This window comes from Rhinopithecus roxellana, chromosome 21 (assembly GCF_007565055.1).
Source record: "Rhinopithecus roxellana isolate Shanxi Qingling chromosome 21, ASM756505v1, whole genome shotgun sequence".
NCBI classification, from domain to species: Eukaryota; Metazoa; Chordata; class Mammalia; order Primates; family Cercopithecidae; genus Rhinopithecus; species Rhinopithecus roxellana.
The window spans coordinates 67,021,535-67,040,963 of record NC_044569.1 but is presented as its reverse complement, the minus strand read 5'-3'; the positions used below and the strand labels follow the sequence as shown (position 1 = coordinate 67,040,963).

The following is a 19,429-nucleotide window of genomic DNA, read 5'->3' as shown; positions in this document are numbered from 1 at the left end:
GCAGTCAAAACACACACAACTTTATCAAGCTTGCCATCTTACATGGGCGTGGTTTGTGATGCCCCAAAACAATTACAATAGCAACATCAAAAATCACTGATAGAGAAAATTAGCATGGCCCCTGCGCAAGGATGACATGCAAATTCATGAAACGTTCCATATTTTTTAAAAAATTATAAATAATGAAAAGGTTTGAAATACTGCAAGACTCACCAAAATATGACACAGAGACACAAAGTGAGCACATGCTGTTGAAACAAATGTTGCCAACAGACTTGCTCAACACAGGGTTGCCACAAACCTTCAATTTGTAAGAAATGCAGTATCTGCAAAGCACAACAAAAGCAAGCACAATAAAACAAGGTATGCCTGTACAGTCTTCCATGTAACTGAGTATCAGTGCCCAACAACAGGAGATCCCATCTTCCTTAATGAGCCCTAATTAACTCTAATTAACATCTGCGGCAATTTACCATTGCTAAAAATAATAAAACCACATTACATTTGTATAACACCTCACAGTTTACAAAGCACTTCCACACATATCCTCAACTCAGAATCTCACAAAGTTCTTCAAAACAGACTTTTTTTTTTGAGACGAAGCTTCGCTCGTTGCCCAGGCTGGAGTGCAATGGCACGATCTCAGCTCACTGCAACCTCTGCCTCCCGTTTTCATGGGATTCTCCTCCCGAGTAGCTGGGATTATAGGCACCCACTACCAGGCCGGGCTAGTTTTTTGTATTTTTAGTAGTGACAGGGTTTCACCATGTTAGCCAGGCTGCTCTCGAACTCCTAACCTCAGGTGATCCACCTGCCTCGGCCCCCCAAAGTGCTGGGATTACAGGCATGAGCCACTGCAACTGGCCAAAAACAGATTTTTTTAAATCATCTTTTCTCTCTCTCTAATAAATGAGGCTGAATGAGGTTAAGGGGTTTACTATAGGTCTCACATCATGTAAAGAAGAGAAGCGTACAGACCACAAAAGGGTTCCAGTGCTCTTTCCACCCTAAGAAGCATCAGCAACATACATCCCAAAATGTGGAGGGATGGTTTGTAAGAACTAGTACTGTTATCACAGACACTTTCATTCATTATCTTACTTGATCCTCTCAACAACCTTGTGCAGCAGGTAAGAAAGAATGCAGAAAAGCTCTGTGTCAGTGGCACAGCCAGAAGTCAAGTCCAGGTTGTAACTAGTTTAAAGTCTGTGCTTCACAAATGCTGATGTCCCCTAACTGACCACAGAAGCTCATTAGGGATAAGTTTTCCATATTCAGCAAATCAAGGGGGACACTTACCAGTTAACTCTGACACCTGATGCTTGAACTTGAATTCTGCCTCTCTCTTGCTCACTGTACAAATCTAAACGAGTTACCAAACTGCTCTGCAACTCCATTTCTCTATCTGTAATACTGGGGTGATATCATAACCTACCTCATAGGGTTGTTATGAGAATTAAATTAATAGTTATAAAGCACTTAATATTTATAAAGCACTAAACAGTAATTAGCATATAGGGTGATAGAAATGTTTGCTAAATATCAAAATACTATATAATTTCTTGAACATTAGGCAGCAGGATACAATCATGCTGAAGCAGTTCAATTCTTTTGTACTTGCTTATTCAAATTTTTTAAAAATAACATCTGGTTTGTCATTGTGGAAGAAAGCACTGTTACTTACACATACCTAAATGTGGTGACCACAGTTCCATTTCATTCAGGTTTTTTTTTTTTTAGATGAAGTCTCGCTCTGTCACCCAGGCTAGAGTGCAGTGGCATGATCTCAGCTCACTGCAACCTCCACCTCCCTGGTTCAAGTGATTCTCCTGCCTCAGTCTCCCGAGTAGCTGGGATTACAGCCGTGCGCCATCATGCCTAGCTAATTTTTTGTATTTTTAGTAGGGACAGGGTTTCACCATGTTGTCCAGGCTGGTCTCGAACTCCTGACCTCAAGTGATCTGCCCGCCTCAGCCTCCCAAAGTGCTGGGATTACAGGCGTAAGCCACCACACCTGGCTTCATTTAGTATTTTACAGCAATGGGTCTGGAGATTTTCTCCTTAAGTGTTCATGTACTAAAGCCTATAGTCAACTCCAGCAAAGGTGATTTGGAACTTCTGCAACACAACTAAAAGCCTACAGAAGAGAAACCTAGTTGTCCAACAAACAGAATCTTATAAAGCCACAAAACCCAACAGCAGTACCATTTGTGTCTTGTAGCCATTTATATAATAACTAAGAATTGGTCAATAGACCATGAAAGCCTGTTTGCCAAAGATGGCAGATGTTCTAATTTGACTTTTCTATATTTGACATGTGTTCCTTTTCCCTCCCCCATTCCCACTAAAAAAACACTTCATTTTTTCTAGGAATTAACTGACTTAACAGCACTAATGCACCATGGGTACAATTAGAATACTGGTCGCAGGATCACAGAGTTCTGCTACCTCAAGTCAGAGCTATTTCAAATTATCATTCCTGTAATCAAGAACTGTCCTCAGTTCAAGACAACGCATGGAAAAACCTTCTCAGGCTAGCCAAAAAAAACTCAAGGCAGCACCGGCAGAGTCTACTAATTTCAATAGGCATGTTAGCCTTCCTTTTTTAAAATTAAAAAGATAAACCAGGCCAGGCACAGTGGCTCACACCTGTAATCCCAGCACTTTGGGAAGCCGAGGTGGGCAGATCGCGAGGTCTGGAGTTTGAGACCAGACTGGCCAACATGGTGAAACCCCATCTCTACTGAAAATACAAAAAGTAGCCAGGTGTGGTGGCGTGGGCCTGTAATCCTGGCTACATGGGAGGCTGAGGCAGGACAGGAGAATCACTTGAACCTGGGAGGCAGAGGTTGCAGTGAGCCGAGATCACGCCACTGTACTCCAGCCGGGTGGCAGAGTGAGACACTGTCTCAAAAAAAAAAAAAAAAAAATACTTTGGGAGGCCGAGGCAGGCGGATCACGAGGTCAGAAGATCGAGACCATCCTGGCTAACACAGTGAAATCCTGTCTCTACCAAAAATACAAAAAAAAAAAATTAGCCAGGCGTGGTGGCGGACGCCTGTAGTCCCAGCTACTCAGGAGGCTAAGGCAGGAGAATGGCGTGAACCCAGGAGGCGGAGCTTGCAGTGAGCCGAGATCGCGCCACTGCACTCCAGCCTGGGCGACAGAGCGAGACTCCGTCTCAAAAAATATATATATATAAAGATAAACCGTATGTGCTTCACAATGACCTCTAAGGGGTAGCCCCCAGAACTTCTCCAGAAGGTGAAAAAAGTTCAGTGAATCTGTACAGTATAAATAAACAGCTGAGACTGCTAACTAATGCAAAATAAATTAGTCAAAGAGCTCAAATTCGGAAAACAGAAATTAATGCTTTATGTCCCTGCCTTAAAAAAAATTTTTTTTCTTTTTGAGACAGTCTCACTCCATTGCCCAGGCTGGAGTGCAGTGACACCATCTCAGTTCACTACAATCTCTGCCTCCTGGGTTCAAGTGATTCTTCTGCCTCAGGCTCCCGAGTAGTTGGGGTTACAGGCATGCACCAGCACGCCCGGCTAATTTTTGTATTTTTAGTAGAGATGAGGTTTCGCCATGTTGGCCAGGCTGGTCTCAAGCTCCTGACATCAGGTGATCTGCCTGCCCGCCTCAGCCTCCCAAAGTGCTACGATTACAGGCATGAGCCACCACACCTGGCCTAAAAAATTATCTCTAATATGTAAAAGTTTCATATTTTTCTAATATGAAAAATACACATAGAAGCAATATTTTATATTCCAGCCCCCCTTCCCATCCAAGCCACTTTGAGATGATATCGAATCTACAGGAAAGAAGTATTCTGATAAGTCCATGTCCAGAAGCACATAAGCTGCCATCCTAAAAGTGACAATGGCAAGGGAAATTGGGGCATCAAAAAGAAATGCAGTGGTAAGGCTAAAGAGCCTTCCTTTTCTCGCTGCTATCCCTCAACAAATCCTAATACCTACCCTAAACCTACATTACTCCATAGTGTAGATTTTAATCCCCGGCTTGCCAGTTAAAACAAACAAGCAAAAATGGCATAAACTCTGGAGAAAAGTGGCCTTGTTATTTTTTTTTTTGGAGAGAGGGTCTCACTATGTTGCCAAGACTGGTCTCGAACTCCTGAGCTCAAATGATTCTCCTGCCTTGGCCTCCCAAAGTGTGGGAAATACAGGCGTGTGCCACATACCTGCCAAAGGGGGCATTTTAAATCAGTGAAGAAATGACAAAGTCATTCAATTAAAATGTGGGAACTATTTGTTCTTTTTCTTTTTCTTTTTTTTTTTTTTTTGAGACGGCGTCTCACTCTGTCACCCAGGCTGGAGTGCAGTGGCTTGATCTCAGCTCACTGCAACCTTCACCTTCCAGGTTCAAGCGATTCTCCTGCCTCAGCCTCCCGAGTAGCTGGGATTACAGGTGCCCACCATCACGCCCAGCTAATTTTTGTATGTTCAGTTGAGATGGGGTTTCACCATGTTGGTCAGGCTGGTCTTGGACTCCTGACCTCAGGTGATCCATCCACCTCGGCCTTCCAAAGTGCTGGGATTACAGGTGTGAGCCACCACGCCCGGCCTCTCCTTCCTATCTTAAACAATGGTTACATTAAATTTTTATGCATAGAAAACTGCCAGCGTGGTGGGTCACGCCTGTAATCTCAGAACTTTGGGAGGCCGAGGTGGACGGATAACCTGAGCTCAGGAGTTCGAGACCAGCATGGCCAACATGGCAAAACCCCGTCTCTACTAAAAATACAAAAATTAGCTGAGCATGGTGGCGGGCGCCTGTAATCCCAGCTACTCCGGAGGCTGAGGCAGGAGAATCGTTTGAACCCAGGAGGCAGAGGTTGTCGTGAGCCGAGATTACACCACTGCACTCCAGCCTGGGCAAACACAGCAACACTCCATCAAAAAAACAAAGAGAAGAGAAGAGGAAAGAAAAGAAAAAATACTACAAGTATAAGAGAATTTTTTAAATCCTGGAGTAGAGGAGACATTCCTAAGCATGACAAACACCCTGAAAACCTAGAGGAAAAGACTGATATAAAAGTGAACAGATAAAGAAAATATTAGTGACTTAGTAAACGAAACTAGTTTCTCTATGTAACGCCCAAAGGAATTAATAGGAAAAAGGCAAACATCCAACCAAAAAAAAAAAAAAAACAAAAGCAGGCAAGGAATATGAATAAGTCACAAGGAGTTACCAATTAATGTTCAACAAAATTAAAAATTAACTGCAAATTTTTTTAAATTGAGATTTTTTTTTTTTCCCCAGGATCACTTACCCTACTCACCCCCTCCCATCCATAAATACAACTACTACCTCTCATCATATTCTACCTCAACACTCAATGGAGAATGTGTGTGTGTGGGCGGCGGGTTGGGTGGGTGGGGATGTGTGTGTGTGGTATGTGCATATATACATACATACATTGTGTGTGTGTGTGCTTAAGGAAGAATAAGTTTGCCAATTATAGCAATGCTTACACAGGAGAGTTCCTTGTTACTTAAAACTGAATGTCAGCTGCATCCCAGCCATATCACCTCTCTAAGAGACCATCAAGAGAAACTGCTCCTCTGCTTCAGCATCTGGGGTAAATACTCAAGATGACAGATGCAATGTATTTTTACCCTTGTGTACTTATGCATTTTTAAAAGTTCCTTTACTCATTTAAAAATGAACAGTAATCTTTGAGGAATTAATTGACTTAGTAGGTTAACTCCCATAGAAAGGAAAGTAAAACTTTTGCTTAAGGTAAATAATTAAATTAAAATGAAATCCAGCATAAAAGGAAATCTGTCATACCCTAAAATTAGCTGGAAATATTTGTTTCCGCAGTTCACAAACTATCTTTTTGCTAATGAGAGCAGGATATTTCTTTCTCTCTCTCTCTCTTTTTTTTTAAGAGACAGAAAGACAGAGAGAAAGTATTCAAAGCAATGGCACACTTCATGATACAGACTTCCAAATCAGCACACAACAAAAGCCCAAAGATTACTGAACAAGTTGCTTCAATTTTCGTATGTCACAGAAAGGTAGAACTGTGTACACGTACCTGAAAAATAAGCTAAGTTGCAATTAATTTTGACACATCTTCTTAAAAATAATTCAAAGAATACAATGTTGAATGTTTTTAACATGTACATATTTATTTATTTATTTACTTATTTATTTTTATTTATTTTTTTGCTCTGCCGCCCAGACGGGAGTGCAGTGGCGTGATGTGGGCTGACTGCAACCTCTGCCTCCTGGGTTCAAGTGATTCTCCTGCCTCAGCCTCCGGAGTAGCTGGAATTACAGGTGTGCACCACTAGGCCCAGCTAATTTTTTGTATTTTTAGTAGAAATGGGGTTTCACCATGTTGGCCAGACTGGTCTCAAACTCCTGACCTCAGGTGATCTGCCTGACTCAGCCTCCCAAAGTGCTGGGATTACAGGCATGAGCCACTGCGAACAGCCAACACACACATATTTAAAGGGAAATTTTGTTCAAAATTCATGCTTAAATTTTTCTCCCAAATTATTTTTTTAATTCAATGATTTCTTTTTCCAACATTTTCATTCTTTTAACAATTTCACCTTCAAAGTACTGAATGAACTAAGAACATTGATTTTTTAACACTGTACCCCTTCTCTGCCAACTGCCAATAGTTCTATCATGCATCCCACAAAGGTAACATCACTGATGAAATCTAATTTCTCTCTGTGCAATTAAAATACCCACCTGTTCCATCAGAAGTTCCTTTCTTACAATCTGTCAAAGTGATATGCAACCCCTCAAAAGCACTGATTAGAATGAAAAGAACTAGAAAAACACCTTGAAGAGAGAAACCACTAACTGTGTAAAGCACACAATTTCTTTAAATTTCATTTTTAACAGTATTAATATAAAGAACCACCAAAGACAGGTAAGTATACAGATTCACAGTGTGGGAAAAAAGAACACTGGACAGATCATCAAAATCCTAGGTGTGGTCCTAACTCTGTAACTGACTTGACCAATGAATCTGGACCAGATACTTTACCTCACAGGTTTACTTTTCTCATCTATAAAAATACAGATGTTGGACTAAATTATCTCTACTACATCCTAAATTCTATTACCTGTCCAAAGTAACAGTGCAAAAATTCCATTTTCTTAAAATGTTTTTTCTCCTACTGACTATAGGCACTGGTAGGCAAGCACCCAGCTCACCATGAATAAAGCTAACTAGCCAGTAAATTTTGCACATTTGTATCCCTCTAATACAGTTATTAGAGTAAACTTGATGAACTAGACTACAAAGGCATCTTGCTTTCTAAGTTAATTTAAGAATTTCACTTTAACTTAAAAGAGGATGTACTTCTTTTCTTTATACTCATCTGTGGCATGCTGAATTCTATTTTAGGAGTAGGAATGACAGGGAATGGGTAATCAAACATCAATTCTTGTCCTAATCTATACCAAAATGGAGGTCTGCTTTGTCTGGTTGGCAACCTCCAGCTGACTTGTGTACATTAGGTCTAAGCCCATAAGAAAAGGCAGGGGATTTGACAGTTTTAAGCCCACAGCCATGTCTTACAGAACTTAAAACAACTACAACTTTCAAAACCCTTCAAAACAAAAAACAGGCTCTCTAACGATGCCTCAGAATATTATGAGTTGGAAGAGATCCTGGACTTGTTCTACTCCAACCCCATCGTTTTACAGATGAGGAAATCAAAGCCCAGGGTAGGTTACAATGAATGCCCAAAGTCACGCCAAGTTTCCCAACTCTCGGACTAGTTTCTCTAAAAAGCAGTACATTTTCTCTCACGGTGTGAGATAAAAGGAAAAAATTCCTTCCCAAAGTTCTGTTTTTGAAGAGGAGAGTGACTTTGACCCAACCCCCACCCCCAACACACCAGCCAAGCTCTTGCTGTATTTAAAAACATGCCTGGTATTTGAAAAGAAAGCCCAAACACTCTAACACATTATTAAGTGAGGCAGGTATATGAACAGATTCATTCTCCACCTGCTCTTCCTCAGATGTATGACTCAGAAGAAATAGAGAGCAATAAATACAAATCTCTTCCTGCTTAAACAGAATGTGAGAAAAAAAACTTCAAAAAAATTATGACCAATTCAAATTCTCTCTAACTTCACTTTCTAATTAGATTTTTCCCGCATTATTGAAATGGTCCAAAACTAAATATTTCAAATTTCATTCAATCTTCAACCGAATGCTTTCACAAACTAGAAGCAAGGCTAATTTGCCAAGCTCCAGTTAGAAAAATACATGCCAAAAATTCTGGATGTTTTTTGCTTGTGTTTTGCTAAAGTATTGATATCTCCAAAATCATACAATATGTGCAACCTACAAACAAAGCATTTTATGGAGTTTTCATTGTTAACTTCTAGGTCACAAACTCAGAGGCCACTAGGCTTACACCTCCACAAGACACTTTAGCGTTAAATGCATTTTACAATGTATAAAAATCTCAAGTGTAAAAAATACAACAGGGAAAAAATTACTTCAGTATGCATGTGGCATTACAGAATGGCTATGCCTTGTTTCATTTAACATACCAAAAAGTATATGAGGCCAAGTCATGGTAACACAACAAAACCATTCCAACTCTAAAATCAAAGAATAACAACACTTCATTAATCCAGGAACGGTTATTATGCTTGATAAAAAGTATAATATCACACAACTTCAAAGAGTTGCTATTTCACAGTTACCTAAATATACTAACGTCTTTTAATCAAAGTATCGTTAAAGTCTATTTTTTCTAGGTACTTGAGTTTCAATTTATCAAAATTTTCTGGAGTTGAAGTTTCATACAAATCCAGTCAGTCATACAGCCTTAGGTTATAAATATCCAATATATCTAATGAATCCATATGGTCGATTTTGTTTAATTATATTATCTTTAGAAAACCAAAGGTAAGTATAAAAAAGGACTTGCAATAGAATCACAGTGACGTCAGGCCAGATTCAAAACCCCTCATTACCAGTGTTCCACCAGATGCATGTGATTAAAGGAATGGAATGGGTTTAGAAGGTGGAACTTTAAAGAAAAAAAAAAAAAAGACTTCATTTTCCCAGGCTATTTTAGACATTTTGATAACATCTCTTTCTCTTTTTCAAAATGTCAGGCGTCTTTAAAGGAATCGTTTTTTCTATTGAGTGGCTTCAGGATCTCTTGACTTTCACAGTACAATCAAACTCTTCTCCAGTCCAGATAGACTGAATTATGTTAAACCCTGGCACATAACAAAATCATTAAATCTAAGATGCCTCATTTGACAGATGTCTCATTAAATTCACTGCAAAATGAAGGTACGAGATGCCTTTGAAAAGTTGGGGGGAACCTGTTAACTCTAAGAAAACTTTCAGAGAGAGCTATTCTCTCAAAATCCAGAGTTCACTCACGTGAAATAGAAGATATTAATAGTATGTGGCACATCTAAAATCTCCTGCCATGGGAGAAATGCCGCTATGTGTATGTGTGTTTAACACATCCCTGGGGACCCAAACAGGATGAAAGCTGAAGAATCAGGGCACACACCACCAGCTGCTTAACAAAATTCCACAAATTAAATTCAACAAATGTTAAACTAAAATGCCAAGTTATTATACTAGGCTTGGATCACATACAACGTCAGTGAATGTTACGTTATCAGTAAATGAAAAGCTAAATTCAGGATTCTAGGAAGGGAAAGAGAAACAACAAAAACATTTTACACTTAAAAAATAACCATCTTTGTACATATCGATCATTTAAGGCGGGTGATTTGATAATCTTATAGCAACCAAAATATAAAACTTTCAACCTAAAACTTTACACAAACTCATTTACACTCATCTTCTGCCCCTACAATTATTTCAGTGAGTATAAAAGACACACGAATTTAGAAATAACTATGAAATTCAGGGAGAAGAACTTACTCTCTATCTCTAGCACTATACAACAAATGAATTATAAAAATTAAACAAGAGCACAATAACAACAAGAAAGCATCATTAAAAGACAATTCAATTTTTTAACAATAGGTTTAGGCAAATAAGATATTTAATGAAAAATATCCTCAGTTACTTTAAAAGCCATGTTTTAAAGGAACTGAACTGTCACACATACACATACACACACACACACACACACACACACACACACACCCCTCAAAAGTTATCCACTTTTCAGGCAAAGTATTAATTCTCTACTTATCAATGAAGATTTACAGTTTAACAAATAGGTATGCTTGAATAAGAGAAAAAAGAACTATTACGTAAACTTTAATTCATACCAACTTAAATCCAAGCATGACTATTTGCAACCAGAATATTTAGAACACTTCAGTACTCTTTCCACATTGTCTACTTATTTGTCCATCTTGGTTCTTTACATTTTTAAAGGCACCATGATAAACAGAACCATCCACATTTCACAAGAAATACCACTTTGAACTAGAGGATAATACCACCTCATTACCAACAAAAACAGCATATTTTTGGAATGCTTTTAAACAAGGGAAAAATTCAAGTGTAAATTTAATTTAATCGATTCATGGAAAGTGATATGAATTGCAAAATAGAATACTCAAGCTCTCTATTCTCCGGCCTCCTAAGGACGAGTCAGATCTCTCTGTGCATCAGTTTCTCCATCTGAAAAGAGGATTGCCACCAGCCCTCCTTAACACTGTTTTTGAAAGGGGAAATCAAATAATTCATGTGAAAACCCTTTAAGATGTTTGAAGATAATAAAAACCAATGTATCGTAGATGTTATCAAACCATAGTAGTGAAGGGCGGCACGTACTTTACAACAAAAACAAATAAATATAAAATATAAATATAAAAATGTAAAATACTGAAAAAAAAAATTTAAACCCTCTGTACTGAAAATTAAAGGGACTGTTCAAGTACACACTGGTGTCACATGTTCAAACCACGTTACTCAATACTACTGTAATTATAGTAATAACAACCTGCTTGTCAATATCATAACTTCATGCTGAACCACCCCTCCCCTCTTGGTCTGCATGTAGGAAACCACATAAGGTTTGATCATTCCCAGAAGAGAAAAGAAAGAAAATAGGAGAGGGATAAAAAGATTGTTTCCGCCAACTCCCAAGGAGTCACACACAAAAATACCTTGACCAAGATTCACTAGGTACAGTGAATGTGCACTTTATTCTGTCAGCACCCTTTGTCATTATTAAAATTCGAACAGAAATTGCTAGACTACTCAGATCTAAGTGCTGGGAGAAAAGTCAAAAAATATAAAAAGATATAGTTAATGCTGCCCTACATCAATGAGAAAGCCTCCCCAGAGAGTCAAAACAAAAGCTCATTCATGTTTAGGAGTCCATAACTTATGTCGGGCAACCTAAGTTCTTGAAATTTTTAACCCATAATTACTCTCTTTCAGGCAAAATTCAAGATGTCTGATTTTAAAGGGATATTAAATACTTAAGTAACTTCAGATAAAGCTAATTAAAATTTCCCATATCTTAAGTCAGCTAAGAGAATGGTGGCCTGGTAGATGCTATAACAATTTTCAAACTAAGTTTTCATTAACGACTCTGTAATTAGATAGTATCTTTATCCAAGGCCTTCTCGTTCATTGAAGACTTTCATTTTACTTTACCCAGATAAATATTTAAATATTCAAAGCAACCACAAATGGCTTTCAAAGCCTCTAAAAAACAACCCTAGTCAGGTTATAAATACTAAAATCTAATAGAAAGGTGATCTTCAAGAGAGTAGACCCTCAAAACAGTAGGCAAACTCAAGTTAAATACAGAAAAATATTCAAAAGAATTTGGAAGCAACTTCTTAGCTATCCTTCACCCCAACTATACATAAACAAAACAACATGCAGCAATAAATTTAAAAATAAGTTACATATAAAATTACCAATGGGGTACAGAATTTTCAAAGCCCCTGTAAAAGATATCATCTAAAACAAACATTATCCTCTTCCTACAGAAAAAAACTACTACCAAAATGTAACTCTGTTTTGTTGAGGTGGCCTATATTCTGTTGGAACACAGAGATCACTTCCAGGAATCACTTCCAGCCTGGTGCAAACCTTCACTATATGTGGAGTCCTAACAGTGGTTCCGTAAGTGAGATTACAGTTTTGTTCATCAGTAACTGAACTTCTTTGCAAAAATTCAAGTGGATTTACCATACACTGAATTTTGTTCTATGACAAATGAATAACAGCAGAGATGTGTGGTATATTAACTGAGGCTTAAAATAAGATCAACTTTGTTTAAAAGCCAAAATAAGCAATTAGACAACTTTGCAACAATCAGGCATCTTCCTTCTAGGACACCTGTACACTGGCTTCATGTTCAAGAATAGAGTGGATACTGTGTGTGGCATTCCCACACATCTACACAGATGTGTGAGCATATGTAAGCAGTAAGTGCAGAATGAGGTAACAATTACTGCTTTTCATAAAGGACAAAACAAAAAGATTAAAAGATCATGCCAAACATTTAAGATTTAACCAGGAAAGACCTGTCCTTTTAATATTGAGATGAGTTTTGAGGAAAAAAAAAAGAAAGTGTTTATTACCCATTAGAATGTTTTAGACACTCTTGAAGAGAATCAAAGAAAAATAAAGATTTAAATTTCGTAACTGTGACACCCAAAACCTTTCCATGGACATTTATCACAATGGACATACCCATAAGCAAACTCTTTCCATATAAAATTTGTTCAAACTCTATTTAATACGTCCCTTGTTTTTATATACAGTTCCTTCCACGTAGTTAAAGGGCACCTATTTTTAATGCTTTTGTAAAATAACAATATTTTACAAATTACATGAATTAACAGAGAAAAGAATACAGTTGTTGATCTTACATAAAAAATCATCTATTTCCTGGACCATAAACTTTAAAAGCCATGTCATCGAGTTGGCAAATTGTCTTCAGATACTGCAAATGCTACTGTATTATGATTTGGTTTTCTTTACAAGGAAAAGATTCATCAGAAATCCACTTAAATTTCAGAAAAACTTCCAAGAAATTTAAAGGGCATCTATCTCACCAGGAATCCTGTCAGTCTCGCACATTTCAATGTGGGAGTAAAGATGTAAAGATTTCTTCATGCAAACTAATTAAACTGCCACTGGGACACAAGCTGGACCAAAAGACATTAAATTGTAAAGAATGGCTACAAATTAGTGGAGTTACAAGTATGACTATTTTTCCATCATCACCTACAACCTAAAAACCTAAAATTGGCGAAGATATAACACTCCTGATTTAATTTTGCTATGAGAACTTTATTTTAAATAAAATTCCTTATCACTGACAGCATAATTATTCAAACCAGAAGAGGAAAGGAATGTAAACTACTTAGAAAACTCAAGTACAATATGCAGGATCTATAGCTCCTGAATTTAGTACTAGCCAAGTCTTTAGCCAAAAGAGAAATATTACATGGATCACGCCTAGTCAAGAATTTGATAATGTACTGAAAAAAGACGGGGGAAAATTTTAGGACACATCTGAAGAAATAGTAACCACTTAGATCCTTCTTGTGAACCCTCCTGCAAGTCGTAGTGCAGTGGTCAGTTCTGACTATAAAGGCTAGAAGAAATGAGAGAAACAGGAAAAAACATTTTTTTTTATGCAAGACAAACTTGCAGACGAAACAGAAATCGAGCAAAAAAGCGCTGGGGAAAAGTATCAGTTAAAAAGGGGCCCTTTTGTCAGATTTCTAATGAGGGCTCCGTGGGTAATTTATGAGTGTGGCAGAGCTAAATAAACAAAGGCACCAGTTGACAAGTCAGGAGCTCCCGGTGGCACACACAGCTAGAACGCTGAACTGGGCAGTCAAATGCAGCCAAGAGTGTTCTAGCATTTTTGTTGTCATTTCTTCGGTCCGTCTTATGCTCACGTGAGTTTACCTGAAATCCCAAACAGCCTGAAACCCAATAAGCCCGAGGAAGCACCTTTTTGGTTAAAGGTGCTCTTGCCGCTTTCAGGGGCATCTGCTTCCTGTACTTCTGGTGATTCAGCCACCTCTTTCCCATTGCTTTCCAACCTCTGAACCCTCAAGATTGATAAAACGCGCAGATTTAAAGATTGCTCAATTTAGTATACACAGACTGCATGAAAAAGCTGTAAAGTTTAAGACAAAGACTCACCAGGACCCGCACTCACTCTTGGGTTGGGCAAACTGACAAGCAATTTGAATCACTCTTCGGCCCTCGGCAGCGTTTGCACCCACCCGTCAAGGCAGGTGACTTCCTTACCTGCATAGAAGCGGATGAGGCAGCCAATCTCGGAGTCCATGCCTTCCTCCTGCACCCTCCACAGCTCCCCAAATCCCAGTTGGAAGAGGTAGTCATTTTGGATCTGCAATGGCTTCTCCTCCGCCTCCAGGCGCCGGGTGGTCTCTCCGTGGAGCTGCACGTACAGGGTGGGCGGCGGAGGCGCCTTCTCCGCGGTCACCCCGCTCCTCCCGGGGGTCGACTGGAGGCCTCCCGGGGCCACGAATGCCGCCGCCTTCTCCTCGCACGGCCCCTCGCGGACGGCCCCGCCCGGGCTGTCAACGGCCCTCGGGGCTTTCTGCTGCGGCTGAGGCGAGGAGGCCGTCTGGGAAGGCGGGAGGGGCTGCGCGGAGCGGCCGGGACGGCGGGGCTGGCCCGGGACCCCCGTCGGGGCCGAGGCTGCGTCGGCCTCGACCTCTTCCGACGACGACGAGCCGCCGCCGCTGCTGTAGGGATCCAGCCGGTCGGATACGCTCTCGGCGCTGGGACTCAGGCTGAAGCTCTCGGTGTCGGATGCCACAGGCCGCAGGGCGCGGGGAGAAGAGGCAGGACCCCCAACGAAAGCCTCGCCGGGGCTGGAGTCCGAGGGCGCGGGACTGGCACGGCGCGACCACCCGCCCGGGACGCCGGCGGGCAGGGGTAGGTCGGCGGGGGGCGCGCGTGGAGGACCCCCGACGGCACCCGGAGCGCTCCTCGCGGGCAGCGCCTCCGAGTCCCGCGGCTCCGGGGGCGCAAGCCGGGGGCCGGCCTCGGGGGGCGGCTCAGCGGGCTCCCGGGCGGCGGCAGCTCCGGGCCCCTGGCCCAGCACCTTCACCACGCCGCCGCCTTTGTGGCCCAGCTGCAGCAGGCGGGCGGCCACCTCGCCGGCCGTGGTGTCCAGTGTACAGAGCACCGGGCGCAGGTAGGTCGAGGCCATGTGGCGGTCGAAGACGTGCACGCAACCGCGCTGGAGCTGGTGCCTCACCCAGTCCCGGTCCGACGGCTGCAGCTGCAGCGTCTGCCGGTGCTTCAGGAGCAGCGTCTTCCTGTCCAGGCTCCGGGTACACAGCGACGCCGAGGCCGAGCAGGAGGCGGGGAGGCCGGCAGCGCTGGGGGAGTGCAAGGCAGTAGCGGCCGAGGACGACGACGACGACGACGACGACGAGGCGGCCGCGGCGGCCGCGGACAGATTCCTCTTCAGCCGCCCTCTCCTCAGCAGGAGGGAGTTGGCGCCGCTGCCGGCCCCGGGCACGGGGGCAGCCCCGCCGGCAATGGGCTGGGGCGCCCCGCGCCGCCTCCTGCGCCCGGCACCCCCTGCTCTGCCCGGCAGCGGCCCCGGCGGCGCCTCGCCCGGGGCCTCTTCCCGCGCCCCGCCGCCGCTGCCGTTCCCGCCGCTCGGGGCCGCCGGGGTCAGCGCGGGCTCCGGACTCCGGCCGCCCCCGGCCGCCGCCGCCAGAGCCGCCGCGGCCGCTGCTGCCGCCGCTGCCGCTGCAGCTGCCGCAGCGGCGGCCACCGGAGCCGAAGCTCGGTCCTCCCTGCCGGGCTCGGGGAGTCGCTGCGCCGTTGCCGCGGCGGCGGGCTCCATTGCAGTGGGGCTTCGCGTTTCCCCCCCAGCTCCGGAGGCGGCGGGCGGAGAGGGAGGCGATGAGGCGGAGGTGGGAGACGGCGACGGCGCGCGGAGAAGGGAGAAGCCAATGGCGTTCGGCGCGGTCGTTCCAGGGGATTATGTGGCGATTCGAAGCATTCCGTCGGTGTCTCAGTGTTCCATCCCGCGCGCCCGCCTCGCCGCCACCGCCCCCCCGACACACGCCCTCCCCGCCCCGGTCGCCGGCTCCCCAGCGCCGGCCCCGTCCGCTCCCCCCGCCTCAACCCGGCGAACCAGCCGCGGATCTGGGCTCATTGAATATTAATCACCCGCCGGGAGCGGGAAGGCGGGAGGCTGGCAGGGCGGGAGGGCCGCGTGTGCCTCATGAATATTCACCGCCTGCATGACGGCATTCCAGGGAGGAGTGGGGAGAGCCGGGGGGTGGCAGGAGGCGGAGCTTCAGGGTAAACAAACGTGACGCGTACGTACGAGGGCGGGGTGGGGGGCAGTTTCCCGGGAGGTTCCTGAGCCGGCCTGGGAGAGGGCGGTGAAGACAGAGGCGCGCGGTACACCTTGGGAGTTGTGGTTCTCGTCGCGGGACCGGCAATCCCGAGGGAGACATGGTGGACTACAAGTCCCAGCGGTCCTTTGGCTGTGCTCCTCCTGGCCGGCAGCAGCTGGCCATGGCCAGTGAGTATTGTGCCCTCTGCCGTTGAACTCTGTGCCAGAGTTCTTAATGAACAAGAATGCTCATGTTCATTAACTTGTATTTTACCCGCACTCCAGCTTGCCAGATGACTTTTATTTTCCCTACTAATTAAAGGTGAGGACTTTCAGGGACTCTAAACAGTACGAAGGTCCCAGGTCCTGGTCCTCACTTCTGCCCATTGTGTGAGATAGAGATACACACCCGTCACACCACAGCATCACTGGCAGTCTGAGTGGGCCAACCTCACTTTTTCCCCACTTTTTCAAGACCCAGGAAGACAGGCAGTGTCTGGGAATTCTAAGTGAGGCTGTCGTTGAATGTTCTTGTTGGAAGGCACAACCCTAAGCCTGTCCTCTCCCTCTCCTGTATCTGAAAAGGAAAATGGCAAAGGACTGAGGTTTCATTGTTCCCCATTGATCTTGAAGTTCGAAGTAGTTTAATGACACGGAAAGCACTGGAAAGTAGAAGAAACATTAGAATGGAGTATGAGATGGGCTTTTTCCATATGTTCTCTTTTAACGTCTTTGTTTTTTTCTTTCATCATTCAGGAAAAAAAAAAAACTTTTCTACTGCTACAATGTTTAGTCGTGGTCTGAAAAGTATTTTTCATAAGTTGAATCAATGTTGTAAGCTGGACTAGGGCAGTTTACTATTTAAAAGAATTTAGTACACCTTTTTAATTGAATTACTATTCCCCCAATTGCTTTATAATTCGGGATTTTTTTTTCTTTTCTTTTCTTTTTTTTTTTTTTTTTTTTTTTTTTTGCCACAGAGTGGGTCTGTCGCCCAGGCTGGAGTGCAGTAGCGCAATCTGGGCTCACTGCAACCTCCGCCTCTCGGGCCCAGGTGATTTTCCCACCTCATCCTCCGAGTACCTGGGACTACAGAGCGTGCCACCACGCCCGGCTCAATTTTTATACTGTTTTGTAGTGGGGATGGGGAGTCCCTTCATGCTGCCCCGGCAGGTCTCTAGCGTGAGATTACAATCGTAAACCACCGCGCCAGGCCCTAAATCTGGATTTTCATTTGTGAAACTTTTAAATAGTTTTAAACCACATACTATCCAGGACCTGTTTTAACCTCAATAAAGTGACTAAACTTGCAGAAGAAGAGTGAAGGGGGTTGGAGAGAGAGACCAAATGGAACTTAGAGCAAGGAAAGACCTGCTTAGGTTATCACGGTTTCATTGAACAAGAATGAAGAAGCTATGGAAATAAAAATAAATATTTCTCAATGATTTTTTACATTCCAGATGATTTTCTATATTTTCATTTAAAGTTTCACCCCTTAGCCTCGTGAATCTATTAATAATATGTATGTTATTTAAATTCAATCAACAGCAACACATTAAAAATTAGGGAGATTGCAAGTTCTCCCAAGAGTGATAACATTTTCAAGTCAATTAATTTAACAGATAATTACAAACATTTATTATGTACAAGTCATCGTGTTACAGCAGTTGAATAAATCACACTGTCCCTGCCTTCATAGAGTTTATAGTTTAGAAAGAAGAACATTCAAAAAATGAGATAGAAGTACAGAAGGGGGAAATACGAGGTGCCATGGAAATAAGACACAAAACAAGGGGAACGAACCTAGTCTAAGAAGTCAGGCAACAGAGACCAAAGTTTGAATGAAATTTTTTGGAATCAATGAAAATGTGCATTTGTTGAAGGATCAGTCTCTGAAAGAAAGGAAAGTACCAACGAGGTAATTATATTGAGATAACTTTCAACTACACTGATTTATATTGTGCCTTCAGTAGCCCCAACACAAACTATTTGTTCTAGAAATTGAAAGAACAGTCTTTTAATTTAGGCATCCTTTAATAAAATTTAAACAAGGCACATGTTAAATTTCAGTACTAAAACATGAAATTTGTATACCTCTTTATATTCCTTAGTTGATTTCCTACAAACCCCTTTATATTTATTTATTTTTCTTTTTTCTTTTTTTTCAGTCGGAGTTTCGCTCTGTCACCCAGGCTGGAGTGCAGAGGCGCCATCTCGGCTCAATGCAACCTCCGCCTCCCAGGTTCATGCAATTCTTCTGCCTCGCCCTCCCAAGTAGCTGGGACTACAGGCACACACCACCATGTATGGCTAATTTTTGTATTTTTAGTACAGACAGGGTTTCGCCATGTTGGCCAGGCTGGTCTTGAACTCCTGACTTCAGGTGATCCATGTGCCTTATGTGCCTCCCAAAGTGCTAGGATTACAAACGAGAGCCACCATGGCCGGCATGTTTGTTTGTTTGTTTGTTTGTTTATTATTTTTTGAGATGGAGTTTCACTCTTGTTGCCCAGGCTAGAGTGCAATGGTGTCATCTCAGCTCACTGCAACCTCTGCCTGCGGGGTTCAAGCAATTCTCCTGCCTCAGCCTCCTGAGTAGCTGGGACTACTGGGACATACCACCATGCCCAGCTACTTGTAGAGATGGGGTTTCACCATATTGCCCAGGCTGGTCTCAAACTTCTGACCTCAAGTGATCCACCTGCCTCCGTCTCCCAAAGGGCTGGGATTACAGGCATGAGCCACCATACCTAATCCAGAATGTTTCTTCTAATCATAAATTCTGTCACCATTGCTCCTTCTCTAAGAAAATATAATACCGTATTGTATCCACCTATGGTTCCTATTATTTAACATTACACAATCACCATGACTCTGCCTTTTTATTCTCTAGGAATTTTGTTTACTCTTTGAAGGTATTTATAACTAAAACACCTTTTTCAAGGGGAAAAAATTGGTACAAAAAACATTGCTCAGGCTGGGTGCAGTGGCTCACACCTGTAGTCCCAGCATTTTGGGAGGCCGAGGTGGGCGGATCACCTGAGGCCAGGAGTTCGAGACCAACCTGGCCAACATGGTGAAACCACGCCTCT

At 42.9% G+C, this 19,429-nt stretch overlaps 1 protein-coding gene and 1 non-coding gene across 2 annotated transcripts in view; one reads left to right on the top strand and one right to left on the bottom strand.

Moving 5' to 3' along the window:
- Positions 1-16,073, bottom strand: part of PHLPP1 (PH domain and leucine rich repeat protein phosphatase 1) — a 271,730-nt gene extending 255,657 nt beyond the window's left edge. Inside the window, exon 1 of the mRNA XM_010388805.2 lies at positions 14,255-16,073. Within this exon, the coding sequence (XP_010387107.2) occupies positions 14,255-15,836 (1,582 nt within the window). The 5' untranslated portion in view covers positions 15,837-16,073. The remainder of the gene's footprint in view (positions 1-14,254) is intronic.
- On the top strand, positions 56-166 carry LOC115895629. Its single transcript, XR_004055807.1, has one exon. It is a non-coding gene; the product is annotated as a U6 spliceosomal RNA (small nuclear RNA).
- Positions 16,074-19,429: the final 3,356 nt, after the last annotated feature.